The following is a 22323-nucleotide window of genomic DNA, read 5'->3' on the forward strand; positions in this document are numbered from 1 at the left end:
CATCAGCTTCAGAACGGAGAACTGGGATTTGGGCCGTGGTTGAAAGCAGCACACTTGTGGGGTGCCCAGACCTGGTTAGGACGGAAGGCAGCTGCGTGTAGGCACGTGCGCCAGTGGGCGTGTGCACATTCTAGCTTTTCAGTGTGTGTGCAGGGGCTCACACCCACCTCCCTAGGACTCCATGCCCACCCTCATGCTCTCAATAAACAAACAAATGGCTGTGACATGAATGCTATACCCTTAAATGCGACACCCTTGCACAGCAGACAACCCAAACACCTGAACAGACAGACTCTGGGCCTGTGGATGCTACCCCTAGTTTATGGGTGAGGAAACTCTTGCCCAATTCACAAAATCAGCTTTTAAAAAGCCACGGGGGCTGGGGGAGGGATAAATTAGGAGTATGGGATTAACAGATACACACTACTATATATAAAATAGATAACCAACAAGGACCTACTGTATAGCACAGGGAACTATGTTCAATATTTTCTAATAACTTATAAGGGAAAAGAATCTGGAGAAGAATATATATATATATTTATTTATATAAAACCGAATTACTTTGCTGTACTCCTGAAGCTAATATAACATTGTAAATCAACTATACTTCAATACATAAATAAAATTTTTAAAAAATATTTTAAAAAGCCACAGGGGATCAAGCACCTCCCTTGCTACCTATCTTTCCGAAAGCAAGAGCCACCCGTGAGCTCCAAAGCCCCCCAAGGACACAGGCTCTGCTGGCTGACGCGGGAGTGGATGAAGCTGGCAAGGTGCCCGTCTGAAATCCAAGCGAGGGCAGGTGGATTTCACGCTGGGCAGGAGATCTCGCTGCTCTGCGCTGAGACCCGCAGATAAGCTGGCTCTGGAGAGGGCAGGAGGGGGTTGGAGCTGGTATCTCCACTCCAGGGCTGATGGGAGAGGTACAGAGCTGCTTCCACTGGCAGAAAGGAAGCAGCTCTGGGGAATGGCAAGGGGGATGAGCTTGGTTCGATCATTTTGGCCTAAGAAGGCGCTGCCCTCTGCCCAGCAATGACCAACATCAGAAGCCAGTTTCTAGAAGGTCCCCCCGCTCTGTATTGTCTACAGAGCTGTAAATCAGAAGGGGACTTTTGGACTTCCCTGCGGTCCAGTGGTTAAGACTCCGTGCTCCCAATGCAGGGGGCATGGGTTCGATCCCTGGTCGGGGAACTAAGATCCTGCGTGCCTCAAGGGAAGGCCAGAAAAAAGGGGGTGGGGGAGGGGACTTCTGTCAGAAGAGATTTTTCATAAAGTTTAGCGCTCACGTGGACTAGAAGGAAGCATAAGGACATGTGATTCGAGATCAGCACCCTTATTTCGAAGGGGAAACTGAGGCCCAGAAGGGCAGTTAACGAGGCCAGCCAGCAAACCTACAGCCAAGTTTGGAACAGCTGGCAGGCCTGTGACCCACGGTCAGATCCCTTTCTGCCATTCCATAGGCCTTTTCTTCCATTCATGTCTGAACCATCTCTGAATCGTATACTCCTATCTGAGGATGCCGAGTTGGTGGGCAGGTCCCGGGGCTCGGGCTGCCAGCGTGCCCAGCCTCTCTTGATATCTCAGCAATGGTACAACCAGCCTCACCATGAGAATCGAGAAGCAAAGAACCCCTCCCATCACCCACTAATGCAACTAGCAATGCCACTGAGGGGACCCAGTCTGACCTGTCAGGGCTGGGTATGCAGCCTCCCTAGGCCTCATCCTCCCATTACAGAATATAAAAGGCACAGGACATCCGGGTTAATAAACAGCTTTATTTGCCCTTGACAGCATCCATTTTCTTACATTCTCAATTAATTTGCCATTAAAGTGCTGGAAATTTCCTTAATCACGATAACATTTGTTAAAAGAAATCAGAATTAATATCAGGAACGTGGCGATCACAAAGAAAACATTTCTCTTACAACACACAGAATGGAAGGTCCTCGTGTCGAGTCGGTGGGTTGGCTAATTTGCAAACAGACTCTAAATTCCCTCTCATGGTGAGCCCCAAACGGGCTGGGACCGCCACCCCTGGGGAAGAAAAAGCAACGCTAAAGAGTTCTAGAAACACCCACACGCCCTGCCTGGCGGCTCCTCTCAGCCATCTTTGGATGTTTCCTGTTTGAGTAGATCCGGACGGCAGGAGAAATGAAGGTCTGGCCCCCCTCTACTGCCTTCTCCACCCCCCACCCTGACTAACAGAAGCCCCAAAAGTCATTACAATGAAAAAGTGGGTTTCCATGACCCCAACGCTAACAATGTTCAGTAAAAATGAGGATAATAAACACAAAAGCTTGCTTAGTAAACAGGAGCTCTCAGCGTTCAATGCAAAAACAAAAACCTGAAATCTTAAGGCAAATACTGTTGACTTTGCACACGGGCTGGACGAAGAACTTAGAACTCTTTACCTATCTGTAAAGCTCCAGGAGGAGCCTATAGGCGCTTGTCTTTTCAGCGCTCGCCCCTGCCAGAGGCCAGGTGTTTGCGTTACTGCTGAGGCTGTCGGTGGGTTTCTCTTTGGAGTTTATATACAAACTCACCCAAGGCTGATGTATTTTTATACATATATGTACACACACACAGAGGCCTGCTACTCTTTCTTTGTGGAAACTGTCAGCTCCACCTCGGGAAGCTGGATGCCAACTTTAGTCCCACTGTCACTGCTAGAAGATGTCAGTTGGGACTTCTTAGAGGCCAAGGACACTCCACTCCCCTGTAACTTGCCTGCCTCATCATCACTCCCAGTCACCTCATAATGACCTTTGCTCTTTGACCCCAATCCACCAAAGGTACCAAATTTCAGCTTCCCATGTTTCCCTTTGACTTTCCCGCCTTCCAGCAACACTTCCCCACCTTCGAACTCCAAAGTTCCCGGAGGGGTAGAAGATGCAGAATGCTCCCTTTCTTCACTGAAGGAATTTGAGCGGTGCTGTGCCTTCTTGCTTTTGAATAAGGAGAATTTGCCTTTGGGCGAAGACGTTTCGACTTCTGCCTCTCCTTCCAGAGAGCCTAGGCTGGCCTTGGAGCTCTTCAGGTCACCTTTGGACCCTGGAATGGACGCTTCCGGTGAGCCGGTGACACCAGGTTTCCCTTTAGGTTTGGAAAAGTTGAACTTGGGCATTTTGATTTTGGACTTTTTAAGTTTTACATCAGACTCTTCCCACTCGGCCTCTCCGGCACCAGACTGGACAGTGGCCTCCGCTTTAGGGAAGTTAATATCCACCCCTACTTCTCTGCCAACCAGCTCACGGCCAGAGAAGGTGAACTTGGGGATCTTCATCTTGGGGAATGTTACTTTTCCAGATCCGCTTTCCAAGTGACCTTGAGGCCCAGACACGCTCAGCCCAGGACCCTGAAGTCCAATCTGGTCTCCTTTGACACCTCCTTCTATCTTTGGTCCTGAGAAATGAAGTCCTCCGGCAAACTTAGGTGCATCCAGGTTGACAGCAGAGGAGACCTGGGGTCCTTTCCACTCCCCGCCGGAACCTTTGACGCTCACATGCCCCTCACCCAGGCTGATATCTGGGGCACTGACACCCCCTGAAACATCCATGCCTCCTTTGATTTTCGGGCCTTTCAAGCTGACACCAAAATCTGACTCAGGAGATGCCACGTTAAAGGAAGGCCCTTTCATGCCAATGTCAGGAAGGGCCCCGTGGAAACCTATTCCTGAACCTTTCAGATCACCTTTGATTTCAGGACCAGAAATATGCCCGGTTGGGAGTTTCACATTCACACCTGGCAGCTCCACCTCACATCTGGATGACTTAATTCCAGGCGTCTGGAGGTTTCCTTCTAGGCCTTGAACACTGATGCCCGGAAGACCTCCTCCAACTGTGGGGCCTTTCATGTCACCACTGGCCCCGAGGCTGCCTTTTGCTTTTGGTCCTTCCAAGTTCAAGTCCACATCTGGTGCTGAGATTTGAGGGCCAGAGATCTGAGGCCCTTTCAGGTTCGGGCCTCTGAGGTTCAAATCTATGCCGGGCCCCTTTAGTTCTCCAGCGACTTGTGGCCCCTTGACGCCGATGTCCAAGTCGGACCCTGGAGCGGAGATGCCAAACTGGGGCAGCTTCATCTTAGGAAGTTTGACACCACCTTCAGGTGCCTCCAAGCTTAGGTCAGGAGCACCTACTGATACTTCAGGACACTTGATGTCACCAGAGACAGCCAGGTCTCCCTGCAGGCTTGGTCCCTTCAGGGTCACATCTGGCGCACCGACATCAAGCATTGCTGTGGCATCAGTTCCAGGCACTTTCATACCATCACCTTCCACCTTCACCTTTCCACCGACACCTCTGAGGTCAAGCCCAGGAGCGTGCACCTTCATGCTGGGAACAGATACATCCAGGCCTCCCTTCAAACTTGGTCCTTTCGAGTTCAGGTCAAGGTCAGGTCCAGAGACTTTTGGCGCAGAGAGGTTCACTGAAGGCAAGTCTATTTTTGGCCCTTTCAGAGACACATCGGGCCCTTCAAGCTTAACATCTGGTGCGCTCAAGCCTCCTTCTAGAGAGGGCAGCTGGACCTCAGCTCCCCCACCCTCCATCTTCACACCAGGGACGCCGATCTTGGGCATCGAAAACTTGGGGAACTTAATTTTCGATTCTGGACCTTGCAGATCTACATCTGGTCCTTCCAGTCCCACACTGGGGACATCACCCTTTATCTTTGGTCCTTTCAAGTTAACATTCACATCAGGGATGGAGACTTGAGGGGCAGAAATGCTGAATGACGGTGCTTTGACTTTAGCATCTGGGCCTTCAATGTTGATGTCAGATGCATCCAAGTTTGCCTGCACCCTGGGGCCTTTCAAGTCGCCCTCTATTTTTGGCCCTGAGACATCCACACCTGGCACCTTGAACTTGGGAGCTTTCAGCTTGATGTCAGGACCTTCCACGTTAATCTCTGGTGAGGAAACATCCAGGTCAGGTGCCTGGATTTCACCCCCCATTTTGGGGCCAGGGAGGGAAGCTTCCGCTTTAAATTTAGGTGACTTAATGTCAAATTCGACATCTGGAAAGTACATTTTTCCAAACATAGGTTTCTTGGTCTTGGGAGATTTCGCGTCGACTTTAAGTGAGGCATCCGGCCCTGCGACGTTGACATCTGCATCAGGAGACCTGAGGCTGGCATCAATCTCACCCCCAGGCGCATTCACATCAAATCCTTGTTTTTTGGCCTTAATTTTAGGACCACTCATGTGAATTTTAGGCATTTTAAACTTACTCTTCTTGCCCTTGCCACCAACACCAATTTCAGGAGCCTCAACATTCAGCTCTGCCTCAGGAACTGTCACATCGAGGGAAGGTGATTTGAAGTCAGCTTTGGGGCTTTTGGCCCCAAACCCAAACTTGGGCTTCTTAAATTTGGGAATTTTCACATCTGGCCCCTCAGTGTTAATATCTGGGCTCTCCACGTGTACATCTAAGCTTGGAGCTTCGAAATCAACTTTGGGTCCCTTGAGGTCCAGTTCACCGCCTTCTAATTTGGGACCAGAAACTCCAATTTTGGGTGCCTTGAGATGCAAATCAGTATCAGGCGCAGTTACTTTAGGGGCAGATATATCCAGTGAGGGCATCTTCAAATGTGGGCCACTGAGTTTGGCATCAGGGCCTTCAAGATCCAGACCTGGACCTTTAAGGTCTACTTTGGGGCCTTTGAAAGTCCCTTCAATCTTAGGGACAGACACATCGAAATCTCCTTTGCCTGTGGGTCCTTTCAAATCCAGGTCGACATCAGGCACGGAGATTTTGGGAGTTTTGATATTTACCTCCGGCATCTTGAACTTGGGGCCTTTCAGTTTCGCATCTGGACCTTCAATATTCACATCTGGAACATCAACGTCCACCTTGGGTCCTGAAACGTCAATGTCAGCCTTAGGCAGGTTCACATCCACTTCGGGGCCCTCTCCTTTGAAGCCAGGCATGCTGAACTTGGGCATTTTCACCTTAGGCATCTTCAGGTGCCAGTCTGGGCCATGAACGTCCACATCTGGAACATCAATGTCCACTTTGGGGCCCTTGACATCAACTTCGGGGCCCTTGAGGTCACCTTCCATCTTAGGCAGAGAAACATCCACATCTCCCTTTACTTTGGGTCCTTTCAGGTTTAAGTCAATGCCAGGCATGGGGATCTTAGGGGCTTTGATGTTCACCTCCGGCATCTTGAACTTGGGGCCCTTCAGTTTCGCATCTGGACCTTCAATATCCACATCTGGAACATCAATGTCCACCTTGGGTCCTGAGACGTCAATGTCAGCCTTGGGCAGGGTCACATCCACTTCGGGGCCCTCTCCTTTGAAGCCAGGCACAGCGATCCTGGGCGCCTTGAGATGCAGGTCAGGCATTTTAAACTTGGGGCCCTTCAGTTTCCCTTCTGGACCATTAATGTCAAAATCAGGAGTGTCTATGTCCAGCGTAGGGCCTTTAACATCTATTTTGGGGCCTTTCAGATCTCCTTGAAGTTTAGGGATGGAAGTGTCCAAATCTCCTTTTATCTTAGGTCCTTTCAAGTTCAAATCAATGTCACTCATGGAGATTTGTGGGGTTTTAAAATGGACATCAGGCATCTTAAATTTGGGTCCTTTGAGTTTCCCTTCAGGACCTTCAATGTCCACCTCTGGCCCTTTCAGATCACCTTCTACCTTAGGCAGTGAAAAGTCCACATCCCCCTTTACCTTTGGCCCTTTCAGACTTAAGTCAAAGTCAGGCATGGAGATCTTGGGGGCTTTGATGTTCATCTCTGGCATCTTAAATTTAGGCCCCTTCAGTTTTCCATCTGGACCTTCAATACTGATATCAGGAGTGTCAGTGTCCAGTTTGGGGCTCTTGATGTCCACCTCAGGGGACTTGAGATCACCCTCAACTTTGGGCAGAGAGATATCAACATCACCCTTCATTTTGGGGCCCTTCAGGTTAAAGTCAAGGTCAGGCATGGAGATTTTAGGGGCTTTTATGTTCATCTCCGGCATCTTGAATTTAGGGCCCTTCAGTTTTGCATCTGGACCTTCAATATTTACATCTGGAACATCAACGTCCACCTTGGGTCCTGAGACGTCAATGTCAGCCTTAGGCAGGTTCACATCCACTTCGGGGCCCTCTCCTTTGAAACCAGGCATGCTGAACTTGGGCATTTTCACCTTAGGCATCTTCAGATGCCAGTCTGGGCCATGAACGTCCACATCTGGAACATCAATGTCCACTCTGGGGCCCTTGACGTCAACTTCGGGGCCCTTGAGGTCACCTTCCACCTTAGGCAGAGAAACATCCACATCTCCCTTTACTTTGGGTCCTTTCAGGTTTAAGTCAATGCCAGGCATGGGGATCTTAGGAGCTTTGATGTTCACCTCTGGCATCTTGAACTTGGGGCCCTTCAGATTTGCATCTGGACCTTCTGTATTCACGTCTGGAACATCAATGTCAACCTTGGGTCCTGAGACATCAATGTCAGCTTTAGGCAGGTTCACATCCACTTCTGGGCCCTCTCCTTTGAAGCCAGGCATGCTGATCTTGGGCATTTTCACCTTAGGCATCTTCAGGTGCCAGTCTGGGCCATGCACATCCACATCTGGGACATCAATGTCCACTTTGGGACCTTTGACGTCAACTTCAGGGCTCTTGAGGTCACCTTCAACTTTGGGCAGAGTAACACCCACATCACCCTTTACGTTGGGGCCCTCCAGATTCAGGTCAACATTAGGCATGGAGATCTTGGGTGCCTTGAGGTGCAGGTCAGGCATTTTAAACTTGGGGCCCTTCAGTTTCCCTTCTGGACCATGAACATCAATGTCAGGAGTGTCTATGTCCACCTTGGGTGCTGAGACATCAATGTCGGCCTTGGGCAGGTTCACATCCACTTCAGGCCCCTCTCCCTTGAAGCCAGGCATGCTGATCTTGGGCATTTTTATCTTGGGCATCTTCAGGTGCCAGTCTGGGCCATGAACGTCCACATCTGGGGCATCAATGTCCACTTTGGGACCTCTGATGTCAACTTCAGGGGCCTTTAGGTCACCTTCCACCTTAGGCACAGAAACATTCACATCTCCCTTCACCTTAGGACCTTTCAGGTGCAAATCAAAGTCAGGCATGGAGATCTTGGGGGCTTTGATGTTCATCTCAGGCATCTTGAACTTGGGGCCCTTCAGTTTCACATCTGGACCTTCAATATCCATATCTGGAACATCAACGTCCACCTTGGGTCCTGAGACATCAACGTCAGCCTTGGGCAGGTTCACATCCACTTCAGGCCCCTCTCCCTTGAAGCCAGGCATGCTGATCTTGGGCATTTTCATCTTGGGCATCTTCGGGTGCCAGTCTGGGCCATGCATGTCCACATCTGGGACATCAATATCCACTTTGGGGCCTTTGAGGTCAACGTCAGGGGCGTTTAGTTCACCTTCCACCTTAGGCACAGAAACATCCACATCTCCTTTCACCTTAGGACCTTTCAGGTGCAAATCAAAGTCAGGCATGGAGATCTTGGGGGCTTTGATGTTCATCTCTGGCATCTTGAACTTAGGACCTTTCAACTTTCCCTCAGGTCCTTCAATGTTAACATCAGGGCCTTCAATGTCCACCTTGGGTCCTGACATGTCAATGTTGGTCTTGGGTAGGTTCACATCCACTTCTGGCCCCTCTCCTTTGAAGCCGGGCATGCTGATCTTGGGCATTTTTATCTTGGGCATCTTCAGGTGCCAATCAGGGCCTTGAACATCCACATCTGGAGCATCAATATCCACTTTGGGACCTTTGATGTCGATCTCAGGGCCTTTCAGATCTCCTTCAGTCTTGGGAAGGGTAACATCTATATCACCCTTCACCTTGGGCCCCTTCAGGTTTAAGTCAATGTTAGGCATGGAGATCTTGGGCGCCTTCAGGTGCATCTCTGGCATCTTGAATTTGGGCCCCTTCAATTTCCCCTCTGGGCCTTCAATGTTAATATCAGGAGTTTCAATGTCCACTTTGGGGCCCTTGATGTCCACCTCAGGGGCCTTGAGGTCACCTTCCAATTTTGGCAAAGACACATCCACATCACCCTTTAGTTTGGGGCCCTTCAGGTTAAAGTCAAGGTCAGGCATGGACATTTTGGGAGCTTTGATATTCATCTCTGGCATCTTGAATTTGGGGCCCTTCAGTTTCGCATCTGGACCTTCAATATTCACATCTGGGGCATCAATGTCCACTTTGGGGCCAGAAATACCAATGTCAGCCTTGGGCAGGTTCACATCCACTTCGGGGCCCTCTCCTTTGAAGCCAGGCATGCTGAACTTGGGCATTTTCACCTTGGGCATCTTCAGGTGCCAGTCAGGGCCTTGAACATCCACATCTGGGACATCAACGTCCACTTTGGGCCCTCTGATGTCCACACCTGGCACGTTCATTTCACCTTCTATCTTGGGCACCGACACATCCACATCCCCTTTGACTTTGGGGCCTTTCAAGTGTAAGTCCACATCAGGCATGGAGACCTTGGGAGCTTTGATATTCATATCAGGCATCTTGAATTTGGGACCTTTTAAGCCTCCCTCTAGACCTTCCACATTGATTTCTGGGCCCTCAATGTCCACTCTGGGACCCTCTATGTTGATGTCTCCTTTTGGCAGATCCACAGCCATATCTGGCCCTTCTGCTTTTAAGCCGGGCACACTGAACTTGGGCATTTTCATCTTGGGCATTTTCAAATTCCAGTCTGGACCATGAACATCCACATCAGGTGCATCAAGATGAACTTCTGGTGCCTTAATGTCCACTTTGGGTCCTTTAAAATCACCTTCTAAATTAGGACCTGCAACATCTAAGTCTCCTTTGACTTTAGGACCTTTCAGGTTTAACTCCACATCAGGCATAGACACTTTAGGAGACGAAATACTCAAGAAAGGCATTTTGAACTTGGATCCTTTCACTTTTCCTTGGACCTCAATATCGGGAGCATTAAGGTCAACTTTTGGACCTGTTACATCAATATCTGGCTTTTTGACTTTGACATCTACCTCAGGTGTCTGAACTTTGGAGCCTGAAAAATTAAATTTGGGAAGCTTAAAACGAGATTTCTTTGACTTGCCTTCAACATTGAGCTTAGGACCAGAAATGTCCACTTCTGGGCCCTTTACATCTAACTTGGGAGCTTTAATGTCACCTTCCAATTTGGGTCCAGAAACATCAACATCTCCCTTAAGTTTTGAGCCTTTCAAATTCAGGTCAATTTCTGGCATGGAGATCTTGGGCATGTTTACATGCACATCAGGCATCTTCAGCTTTGGACCTTTTAATTTGCCTTCTGGGCCATGAACATCAATATCTGGTGCATCTACATCTATCTTCGGGCCTTTGATGTCAAGAGAAGGCCCTTTCAAATCACCTTCTACATTTGGAAGTGAAATATCCACCCCTCCTTTCATTTTAGGGCCTTTAAGATCAAGGTCCAAATCTGGCATTGATATCTTAGGAGTTTTGATATTCATCTCTGGCATCTTGAACTTGGGACCCTTCAGTTTCGCATCTGGACCTTCAATATTCACATCTGGGGCATCAATGTCCACCTTGGGTCCTGAGACGTCTATGTCAGCCTTGGGCAGGTTCACATCCACTTCTGGCCCCTCTCCTCTGAAGCCAGGCATGCTGATCTTGGGCATTTTTATCTTGGGCATCTTCAGGTGCCAGTCTGGGCCATGAACGTCCACATCTGGAGCATCAATGTCCACTTTGGGGCCTTTCATGTCAACTTCAGGAACTTTAAGCTCACCTTCCACTTTTGGTAAGGACACATCCACATCACCCTTCACTTTGGGGCCCTTCAGATTAAAATCAATGTCAGGCATGGAGATCTTGGGGGCTTTGATGTTCATCTCTGGCATCTTGAACTTAGGACCTTTCAACTTTCCCTCTGGTCCTTCAATATTAACATCAGGGCCTTCGATGTCCACCTTGGGTCCTGACACATCAATGTCAGCTTTGGGCAGATTCACATCCACTTCTGGGCCTTCTCCTTTGAAGCCAGGCATGCTGAACTTGGGCATTTTCATCTTAGGCATCTTCATGTGCCAGTCTGGGCCTTGAACATCCACATCAGGGACATCAATGTCCACTTTGGGGCCTTTGACATCAACTTCGGGGACCTTGAGGTCACCTTCCACTTTAGGCACAGAAACATCCACATCTCCTTTCACCTTAGGACCTTTCAGGTGCAAATCAAAGTCAGGCATGGAGATCTTGGGGGCTTTGACGTTCATCTCAGGCATCTTGAACTTAGGACCCTTCAACTTTCCTTCTGGCCCTTCAATGTTAACAACAGGGCCTTCAATGTCCACTTTGGGTCCTGACACATCAATGTCGGCCTTGGGCAGGTTCACATCCACTTCGGGGCCCTCTCCTTTGAAGCCAGGCATGCTGAACTTGGGCATTTTCATCTTAGGCATCTTTAGGTGCCAGTCTGGGCCTTGAACATCCACATCAGGGACATCAATGTCCACTTTGGGGCCTTTGAGGTTAAAATCTCCCTCTACCTTGGGGCATGTGATATCCACATCTCCTTTCATCTTTGGACCTGTTAGATTAAGATCAATATCTGGCATGGGTATCTTTGGAGTCTTAAAATGCATTTCAGGCATTTTAAACTTTGGACTTTTCCACTTTTCTTCTGGTCCTTCAATGTTAACAACAGGGCCTTCAATGTCCACTTTGGGTCCTGACACATCAATGTTGGCCTTGGGCAGGTTCACATCCACTTCTGGGCCCTCTCCTCTGAAGCCAGGCATGCTGATCTTGGGCATTTTTATCTTGGGCATCTTCGGGTGCCAGTCTGGGCCATGCATGTCCACATCTGGGACATCAATATCCACTTTGGGGCCTTTGAGGTCAACGTCAGGGGCCCTCAGGTCACCTTCCACCTTAGGCACAGAAACATCCACATCTCCTTTCACCTTAGGACCTTTCAGGTGCAAATCAAAGTCAGGCATGGAGATCTTGGGGGCTTTGATGTTCATCTCTGGCATCTTGAACTTAGGACCTTTCAACTTTCCCTCTGGTCCTTCAATATTAACATCAGGGCCTTCAATGTCCACCTTGGGTCCTGACACATCAATGTCAGCCTTGTGCAGGTTCACATCCACTTCAGGGCCCTCTCCTTTGAAGCCAGGCATGCTGAACTTGGGCATTTTCATCTTGGGCATCTTCAGGTGCCAATCAGGGCCTTGAACATCCACATCTGGGACATCAACATCCACTCTGGGGCCTCTGATGTCCACATCTGGCACATTCATTTCACCTTCTATCTTGGGCACAGACACATCCACATCCCCTTTGACTTTGGGGCCTTTCAAGTGTAAGTCTACATCAGGCATGGAGATCTTGGGGGCCTTGAAGTGCATCTCAGGCATCTTAAACTTGGGACCCTTAAGCTTTCCTTCTGGCCCCTCCAGGCTCACATCTGGGGTTTCAATGTCCACCTTGGGTCCTGAGACGTCTATGTCAGCTTTGGGCAGGTTCACATCCATTTCAGGGCCCTCTCCTCTGAAGCCAGGCATGCTGAATTTGGGCATTTTCATCTTGGGCATCTTCAGGTGCCAGTCGGGGCCTTGAACATCAACATCTGGGAGATCAACGTCCACTTTGGGGCCTTTAATGTCCACATCGGGCACTTTCATTTCACCTTCTATCTTGGGCACTGACACATCCACATCCCCTTTGACTTTGGGGCCTTTCAAGTTTAAGTCCACATCAGGCATGGAGATCTTGGGGGCCTTGAAGTGCATCTCAGGCATCTTAAACTTGGGACCCTTAAGCTTTCCTTCCGGCCCCTCCAGGCTCACATCTGGGGTTTCAATGTCCACCTTGGGTCCTGAGACGTCTATGTCAGCTTTGGGCAGGTTCACATCCATTTCAGGGCCCTCTCCTCTGAAGCCAGGCATGCTGAATTTGGGCATTTTCATCTTGGGCATCTTCAGGTGCCAGTCGGGGCCTTGAACGTCCACATCTGGGAGATCAGCATCCACTTTGGGGCCTTTAATGTCCACATCTGGCACTTTCATTTCACCTTCTATCTTGGGCACAGACACATCCACATCCCCTTTGACTTTGGGGCCTTTCAAGTTTAAGTCCACATCAGGCATGGAGATCTTGGGGCCCTTGAAGTGCATCTCAGGCATCTTAAACTTGGGACCCTTAAGCTTTCCTTCCGGCCCCTCCAGGCTCACATCTGGGGTTTCAATGTCCACCTTGGGTCCTGAGACATCAATGTCTGCCTTGGGCAGGTTCACATCCACATCTGGGCCTTGGCCTTTGAAGCCAGGCATGCTGAATTTGGGCATTTTCATCTTGGGCATCTTCAGGTGCCAGTCTGGGCCCTGGACGTCCACATCTGGGACATCAACGTCCACTTTGGGCCCTCTGATGTCCACACCTGGCACGTTCATTTCACCTTCTATCTTGGGCACAGACACATCCACATCCCCTTTGACTTTGGGGCCTTTCAAGTGTAAGTCCACATCTGGCATGGAGATCTTGGGGGCCTTGAAGTGTATCTCAGGCATCTTAAACTTAGGTCCTTTCAACTTTGCATCAGGACATTCTTGATCAACATCAGGAACCTCCACATCCACACAGGGACCTTTCAAATCTCCCTCCCATTTTGGCACAGACACATCCACATCCCCTTTGACTTTGGGGCCTTTCAAGTGTAAGTCTACATCAGGCATGGAAATCTTGGGGGCTTTGAAGTGCATGTCTGGCATCTTAAACTTAGGGCCTTTCAACTTTGCATCAGGACCTTCCAGATCAACGTCAGGCACCTCCACATCCACACTAGGACCTTTGATATCAACTTGCGGACCTTTGAGATCACCTTCTAGTTCTGGCACAGAAGCATCCATCTCTCCTTTCAGTTTGGGTCCCTTCAAATTCAAGTCCACATCTGGCATGGATATCTTGGGAGCTTTGATATTCAACTTAGGCATCTTAAATTTAGAACCTTTTAATTTTCCTTCTGGTCCCTCAATATCCAAATCAGGAGTATCAATGTCCACTTTGGGGCCAGAAACATTAATGTCAGCCTTTGGTAGATTCACATCTACATCGGGGCCCTCTCCTTTGAAGCCAGGCATGCTGAACTTGGGCATTTTCACCTTGGGCATCTTCAGGTGCCAGTCGGGGCCTTGAACGTCCACATCTGGGACCTCAACGTCCACTTTGGGGCCTTTGATGTCCACATCTGGCACTTTCATTTCACCTTCTATCTTGGGCCCAGACACATCCACATCCCCCTTGACTTTGGGGCCTTTCAAGTTTAAGTCCACATCAGGCATGGAGATCTTGGGGGCTTTGAAGTGCATCTCAGGCATCTTAAACTTGGGACCCTTAAGCTTTCCTTCTGGACATTCAACATCTATATCACCAACATCCACATCCATTTTAGGGGATTTTATGTCAATTCCAGGACCTTTCAAGTCTCCTTCCACTTTGGGAAGAGAAACATCTACATCAGTTTTCAGTTTAGGGGCTTTCAGGTTAAGTCCGACATCAGGCATAGAGATTTTGTGTGTTTGTATATGCATGCTTGGCATCTTGAACTTGGAACCCTTTAGTTTCCCCTCTGGACCTTCAATATTCACATCTGGAACATCAATGTCCACCTTGGGTCCTGAGACGTCAATGTCAGCCTTGGGTAGGTTCACATCTACATCGGGGCCCTCTCCTTTGAAGCCAGGCATGCTGATCTTGGGCATTTTTATCTTGGGCATCTTCAGGTGCCAGTCTGGACCATGAACTCCCACATCTGGTGCATTAATGTCTACTTTTGTACCTTCGGTGTCAATGTCAGGAGCTTTAATCTCTCCTTCTACTTTTGGAACCGTAACATCATAATCTCCTTTCATTTTATGGCCTTTCAAATGCAGACTAACATCAGGCATGGATATCTTCTGAGGCTTTATATTCATTTCTGGCAACTTAAATTTAGGACCTTTTAGTTTTGCATCTGGACCTTCAATATTCACATTTGGAACTTCAACATCCACCTTGGGTCCTGAGACATCAATGTCAGCCTTGTGCAGGTTCACATCCACTTCTGGGCCCTCTCCTTTGAAGCCAGGCATGCTGATCTTGGGCATTTTTATCTTGGGCATCTTCAGGTGCCAGTCTGGGCCATGAACATCCACGTCGGGGACGTCAATGTCCACTTTGGGACCTTTGATGTCAACCTCTGGCCCTTTCAGACCGCCTTCAACTTTGGGCAGAGAAACATCCACATCACCTTTCACCTTGGGGTTTTTGAGGTTTAAATCAATGTCTGGCATAGAGATCTTCGGAGGCTTGAAGTGCATCTCAGGCATCTTAAACTTAGGACCCTTGAGCTTCCCTTCTGCACCTTCAAGGCTCACGTCTGGGGCTTCAATCTCAACTTTGGGTGCAGAGACGTCAATGTCAGCTTTAGGCAGGTTCACATCCACTTCTGGGCCCTCTCCTTTGAAGCCAGGCATGCTGAACTTGGGCATTTTCATCTTGGGCATCTTCAGGTGCCAGTCAGGGCCTTGAACATCCACATCTGGGACATCAACATCCACTTTGGGGCCTTTGATGTCCACATCTGGCACTTTCATTTCACCTTCTATCTTGGGCACAGACACACCCACATCCCCTTTGACTCTGGGGCCTTTCAAGTGTAAGTCCACATCAGGCATGGAGACTTTGGGGCCCTTGAATGGCATCTCAGGCATCTTAAACTTGGGACCCTTAAGCTTTCCTTCTGGCCCCTCAAGGTTCACATCTGGGGCTTCAATGTCCACCTTGGGTCCTGAGACGTCAATGTCAGCCTTGTGCAGGTTCACATCCACTTCAGGGCCTTCTCCTTTGAAGCCAGGCATGCTGAACTTGGGCATTTTCATCTTGGGCATCTTCAGGTGCCAGTCGGGGCCTTGAACGTCCACATCTGGAACATCAACATCCACTTTGGGGCCTTTGATGTCCACATCTGGCACGTTCATTTCACCTTCTGCCTTGGGCACAGACACATCCACACCCCCTTTGACTTTAGGGCCTTTCAAGTGTAAGTCTACATCAGGCATGGAGATCTTGGGGGCCTTGAAGTGCATCTCAGGCATCTTAAACTTGGGACCCTTAAGCTTTCCTTCCGGCCCCTCCAGGCTCACATCTGGGGCTTCAATGTCCACCTTGGGTCCTGAGACATCAATGTCAGCCTTGGGTGGATTCACGTCCACTTCAGAGCCCTCTCCTTTGAAGCCAGGCATGTTGAACTTGGGCATTTTCATCTTGGGCATCTTCAGGTGCCAATCAGGGCCTTGAACATCCACATCTGGGACATCAACATCCACTCTGGGGCCTTTGATGTCCACATCTGGCACTTTCATGTCACCTTCTATCTTGGGCACAGACACATCCACATCCCCTTTGACTTTGGGGCCTTTCAAGTTTAAGTCCACATCAGGCATGGAGATCTTGGGGCCCTTGAAGTGCATCTCAGGCATCTTAAACTTGGGACCCTTAAGCTTTCCTTCCGGCCCCTCCAGGCTCACATCTGGGGCTTCAATGTCCACCTTGGGTCCTGAGACCTCAATGTCAGCCTTGGGCTGTTTCATGTCCACATCTGGGCCCTCGCCTTTGAAGCCTGGCATGCTGAATTTAGGCATTTTCATCTTGGGCATCTTCAGACTCCAGTCTGCATCCTGAACTTCCACATCTGGTGCTTTAACATCTACTTTGGGACCTTTGATGTCCCCATGTGGAGCTTTCATCTCACCTTCTATTTTTGGTGCAGACATATCTAGATTCCCTTTCATTTTGGGTCCTTTAAAATCCATGTCAACATCTGGCAGGGTCATCTTGGGAGCTCTGAAGTGCATCTCAGGCATCTTAAACTTAGGGCCTTTCAACTTCCCTTCTGGTCCTTCAAGGCTCAGATCTGGAGCACTAATATCTACCTTGTGTGCAGAAATGTCAACATCAGCCTTGGGCAGGTTCACATCCAATTCTGGGCCCTCTCCTTTAAGGCTGGGCCTGGTGAATCTGGGCATTTTCATCTTTGGCATCTTTAGGTTCCAATCAGGACTGTGAACTCCAACATCTGGGGCACTGACGTCTACCTTTGGCCCCTTCAGGTCCCCTTCCAGTTTTGGCACTGTAACATCATATTCCCCTTTTACCTTGGGACCTTTCATATGCAAATCTACATCAGGCATGGAGATCTTGGGGGCCTTGATATTCACGTCAGGCATCTTAAACTTGGGACCCTTCAGCTTTCCTTCAGGTCCTTCAATATTCACATCTGGAAGTTCAACATCCACCTTGGGTCCAGCGATGTCAATGTCAGTCTTGGGCAGGTTCACATCCACTTCTGGGACCTCTGCTTTGAGGCCGGGCATGCTGAACTTGGGCATTTTCATTTTGGGCATCTTCAGGTGCCAGTCTGGGCCTTGAATGTCCACATCTGGAGCATCAATGTCCAGTTTGGCACTTTTAAGTTCAACATCAGGAACTTTAATCTCACCTTCCACCTTCGGCACTGTGACATCATACTCTCCTTTTACACTAGGGCCTTTCAAATGTAAGTCCACATCTGGTATGGAGATCTTCGGGGCTTTGATATTCATCTCAGGCATCTTAAACTTGGGTCCTTTCAATTTCCCCTCTGGTCCCTCAATACTCACATCTGGAGCACAGACATCTACCTTGGGCCCAGAAATGTCCACATCAGGCTCAGGCAGGTTTACATTCACTTCGGGGCCCTCTGCTTTGAACCCTGGCACAGTGAATTTGGGCATTTTCATCTTGGGCATCTTCAGGTGCCAGTCTGGGCCATGAACGTCCACATTAGGGGCATCAATGTCCACTTTGGGGCCTCTCATCTCTCCTTCAAGTTTTGTTGCTGTTACATCATACTGTCCTTTTACCTTTGGGCCTTTCACATGCAAATCCACATCAGGCATGGTGATCTTTGGTGTCTTGACACTCACTTCAGGCAGCTGAACATCAGGACCTTTAAGGTTGCCCACCAGGCCCCCTATGTTGACCTTTGGGGCTTCCACACTGACCTTGGGCCCTGAAATACTGACATCACCTTTGGGGAGATTCACATCTACATCTGGCCCTTCCCCTTTAACTCCTGGAGCGCTGAACTTGGGCATTTTCATCTTGGGCATCTTCAGGTTCCAGTCCGGACCATGAATGTCCACATCTGGGGCACTGACATCCACTTCGGGGCCTCTGACATCAACTTCAGGGACACTGACTTTCCCCTCTACTTTTGGAAGCGTGACATCCACACCCCCTTTCACCTTTGGTGCGGCAACATTTAAGTCTACGTCTGCCATAGAGATCTTGCAGGTTCCTTCTTTCCCAGAAGGACCACTAAACTTGGGGCCAGTCACGGTCCCCTCTAGGCTGGGTGTCTCTATGTCCACTTTGGCGCCTTTAACTGCCACTTGAGGGCCTTTAACATCACCTTGAAGCCCAGGAGCAGAAACCTTAATGTCTCCTTTCAGTTTAGGGGACCTGAGGCTCAGATCCACATCCTGCATGGAGATATTAGGTGTCTGAACAATCACTTCAGGAGTCTTGATTTTAGGACCTTTCACCTTCCCTTCCAGTCCCCCAGAAGCAACCTCAGGTAGGCCAACATCCCCAGAGACCCCAGGAAGTGTCACATCAATGCCAGCTCCCTCTCCCTTAGAACCTGATACAGAGAATTTGGGGGCCTTCACCTTGGGCATATTCAGTTTGCCCCCTGGCCCGTGAATATCAATGTTAGGAGTTTGAACTTCCACCCTGGAGCCAGCGATGCTGCCCTCGATTTTGGGCACAGAGATGTCCACCCTTGAACTCCCCTGTGGCTTGGTACCTTTCAGGCCCAGGTCACCCTCAAGGGATGGCCCAGTGATCTGGGGGCCCTTCAGCTTCCCCTCAAGCCCCTTAATACTGGCAGAGGGACCACTGACTTCTAGCTGAGGGGTCTGGATGTTCCCGCCAATGGTCAAGCCTGGCTTGCCACCCTTGTGCCCCACAGAGAATTCAGGGGCAGAAACACTCAACCCTGCCTCTGGGGCCTGACCCTCAAGCCCTGTTGAGACACCAAATTTTGGGAGCTTCATGGAGGGAAATATAATTTTCCCATCGTTGCCACTCTCAAGAGCTGGGCCCTGCCACTCTGCTGCCCCACCCCCAAGAGAAGACAGAACGTCCACCCCTGGGACTTGGACCCCTCCTTTGCTACCTAAGTCCAAGCCCTTTGCACTGACACTGACACCCGGGCTTCCCACCTTTATCCCAGGCCCGGTGACCTGGACCTTCGAGTGGCCAGCACCTTGGAGCTCTGGTCCTGAAGTGGAAATGGACCCTGCTTGGATGTCCACAGTGGAGCCTGTGGTGGGGGACAGTGCCCCCGAGCCCGAGGGCAGTCTGATCACTGTCTTCCCAGGCTGGGTGTCCACATCCACGGTGGAGATTTCAGTCAGTTCGTGCCGTGGAATCTTGATCTTGAACTCAGGGCTGCTGATGTCGATGTCCTTGGCTCCTTCGCGGCTTGTCACGTCCACAGTGTAGGCTGTGACCCTCCTAGTCACCGTGATGGTGCGGCTCTGGGTCTCCCCAGGCTCCCCTTCCACTCCATCCTCCGGCTTCAGCCGAGGCTTGATCTTCGTGGTGTAGATGCGCTGGTACTCCTCGTCATCCCCGCTCTGCAGAAACACATGCCCCCCACAGGTTGCAGCAGCGTCTGCGTGAGTGACAGCCGCCTGGCCGCAGCCCAGCCCACAGCATGGTTGCCTGTTTCCCAAAGAAGCCGGGACCGTAAGGGAGGCCCACGGAGCCTCCTGGGACACAGCACAGGGGACTGAAGAGAGGGGCTGACGGCCACACCACAGGAGGAGAACAGAAATTACTTGGGGAATCTCTGGTAAGCAAAAGCCATGGGGAGTGGGGACAGGTAGACTCCCAGACAGTGGAGTCTGGGAGAAGGATTTACAATCAATTCTAGATTCGAATCAGCCCAGCAGGTCTCAGGGACACCTCCCGGTGACTAGCTCCGTGTTGACTGGACCTTCAGCTCTCACCTCTCGCCTCTCACCTGCCTGGCTTGTTTGTTTAATCTGCAGGGGAATCCTCCCAGGGACCCTTCGGAAAGCATTTGTTGAGCCTGGTTGTGCCAGGGTTAACATTTCCACTTTGAGGACTCATTATTTGTTAAATAAACAAGCCATCAGAAGCAGCAGAGAACTGTCCCTCAGGCACTCTGCTGCCCAGCCTCTGACTCACAGATGAGTCCAGGCCTCTGGAAGTAGAAAAATGATGTCTGTGAGGCAGAACTGGGCACCTGTGAAATCATTTCAAAGATGCCTGCAAAGCAGCCAACTTCCTCCTGGCACCGAGGAATAGACCAACGAGTGGGTCCCCAGGCGGGGACCCTCGGAAGAGACTGACAGAAGACTTTTAGCGGCAGCCACACGTGAAAAGGAGAAACAGGCTGGCTCTACAGAGAGCAGAGGGTGAGAGCAGGAGAGAAGCCAGGAAGGACAAGCTGCCCAGCGGGCGGACAGAGGCTCAGGAAGGGGGATCAGCCCGTCGGCGTGGTCGGGGGAGCTAAGGGCACGGCCAGCCGGCCAGGCACTCACCAGAACCACGTCAGGGCTGTGGGAGCTGAAGACATCGTAGGTCCGGGTCTGGCCGGGCTCAGGGGAACGGTCCCCCTTGCGATGCAGCTTCAGGCCCACGGCGTGGTGCCCCATGGTGCTCAGCAGCTGGGCCACCTCTCCGGACTGCAGGTTGTCAAAGTAGATGGTAGCACCCACGATCTGGTCCCCTGAGCAGGGAGGAGCGGGAAGCGGGTAAGACCACCCAGGGTCTCGGGGAAACAACACACAACCACTCTGTGCCGGGCCCTCAGACTGACGTGCAGGTGTGGTAACACCCATTGTAGAGATGAGGAAACTGAGGCAGAGAGGCCACCTAATTTGCCCAAAGTGGCAGAGCTCATGGGTGGAGGAGTCGGAACAGAGGACGGCGCGTCCACCAGTCCTCAGGACCACCTCCCGCGAGGACTGTGAGAGAACCAGGGATAGAGGGCGGGCAGGGGAGGGCAGGGCTTAGGTACCGGCCATCCTGATGCCACTGGGACCCAGCCCTCCACAACCACCCACCCACTTGTGCTGCCCCTGCCTTTCCCTCCAGCACCCTCCCCCTCCCCGCCCCAGCAGCAGCCCAAACCCCGAGGTAACTCACCCTCCTTGACCACCCCAGTGCGGGCCGCAGGGGAGTTCTGCATCACCTCCTGCACAAAGACGCCATCGTCCCTCTGGGTGATGGTCAGCCCGTGGGAGCCGCTGCCCTGCCAGTTGGGCAGCAGCAGCTCCCGGGTCGTCTCTTCCTCCTTCTCCATCTGGATGAGGTAAGGAAACGGGGCAGTGGGGGCATGAGGGGATGGGGAAGCCAGGGATCCCCCTGGGCGTGGGGCACTGTCTCCGAGGTGCCTGCCTCCACTGTGGGCGGGCTCCCAAGGTGGACGGTGGACACAGCCACAGCGGAGGCAACCGGCCCCTCGTCCTGTCCCCCCCAGCCCTGCCTCCCGATAGCACGTGCCTCCCAGGCCTCTGCCCTCCCCATCCTCTCACCTCCACCGCCCTCGTCACCCTCCCTCCTACTGACCTTGGCAGGACTTGGTTCAGGAGCGGATGCCTTGCCAGAAGCCCACCCCTCCTTCCTCTCCTCTTCTCGGAGTGTCTCTCTCTTGGGAATCTCGGTCACACAGCCTAGGGAGAAGGTCACATTCGGGCTCACACCCAGCACTCGGCTTGTCGAAACCCCGACCAGCTGCTGTGCAAGAGACGGCCGGTTGTTTTGCCCACCCCCCCGGGCCAAACCAAATCCCCAACCCCGCTACTGTCATCAGCTCCATTCACACAAGACTCTGCAGCCTGGGATCACAGGAAGGGGGTTTGGAAGAGGCCAGACTCAGATTCAAATCCTGGCTCTGCATCTTCCCGGCTGTGTGACCCGGGCCAAGTCACTTAACTTCTCTGAACTTCCATTTCCTCATCTGAGAAAATGGAGACGATAAAGAATTCCCATGAGGACTGAAGGAGCAAGAGAAAGCATGTGAGAAAAGCTCTGGCCCATCGGAGCCTCCCAACAACCCCATTCTCATTAGGTCCCTTGTAACAGCTTCAGCCCCCATAGTGCAGGTGGGGAAACCGAGATTCGGAGAGGCCAGCCGGCCGGGGGTGCACCGTGAGAGAGCAGCTACGATCGGGCTCTGAGCCTGTAACTCTTCCTCCGATGCCATATCAGGCCTGCAGCTCTAACCTGTGCGAGACCCCTCCTCAGA

General features: G+C 50.9%; 1 protein-coding gene across 5 annotated transcripts in view; it reads right to left on the bottom strand.

The window, feature by feature from the left end:
• The window catches only part of AHNAK (AHNAK nucleoprotein), a 92946-nt gene that overhangs the window by 51860 nt on the left and 18763 nt on the right, over window positions 1-22323 (bottom strand). For 3 of the 5 annotated variants that reach the window (XM_060019029.1, XM_060019028.1, XM_060019030.1), the window contains exons 2-5: window positions 21645-21748; window positions 21222-21378; window positions 20615-20802; window positions 1740-19681 (exon numbers count right to left, since the gene is read on the bottom strand). In XM_060019029.1, the coding sequence (XP_059875012.1) occupies window positions 2597-19681; window positions 20615-20802; window positions 21222-21378 (17430 nt within the window). In that variant the 5' untranslated portion in view covers window positions 21645-21748 and the 3' untranslated portion in view covers window positions 1740-2596. Of the gene's footprint in view, window positions 1-1739; window positions 19682-20614; window positions 20803-21221; window positions 21379-21644; window positions 21749-22323 lie in introns of those variants that run through there. The other 2 variants (XM_060019031.1, XM_060019032.1) reach the window with 1 other exon arrangement.

The sequence above is a fragment of the Delphinus delphis genome, chromosome 8, assembly GCF_949987515.2.
Source record: "Delphinus delphis chromosome 8, mDelDel1.2, whole genome shotgun sequence".
Lineage (NCBI taxonomy): Eukaryota > Metazoa > Chordata > Mammalia > Artiodactyla > Delphinidae > Delphinus > Delphinus delphis.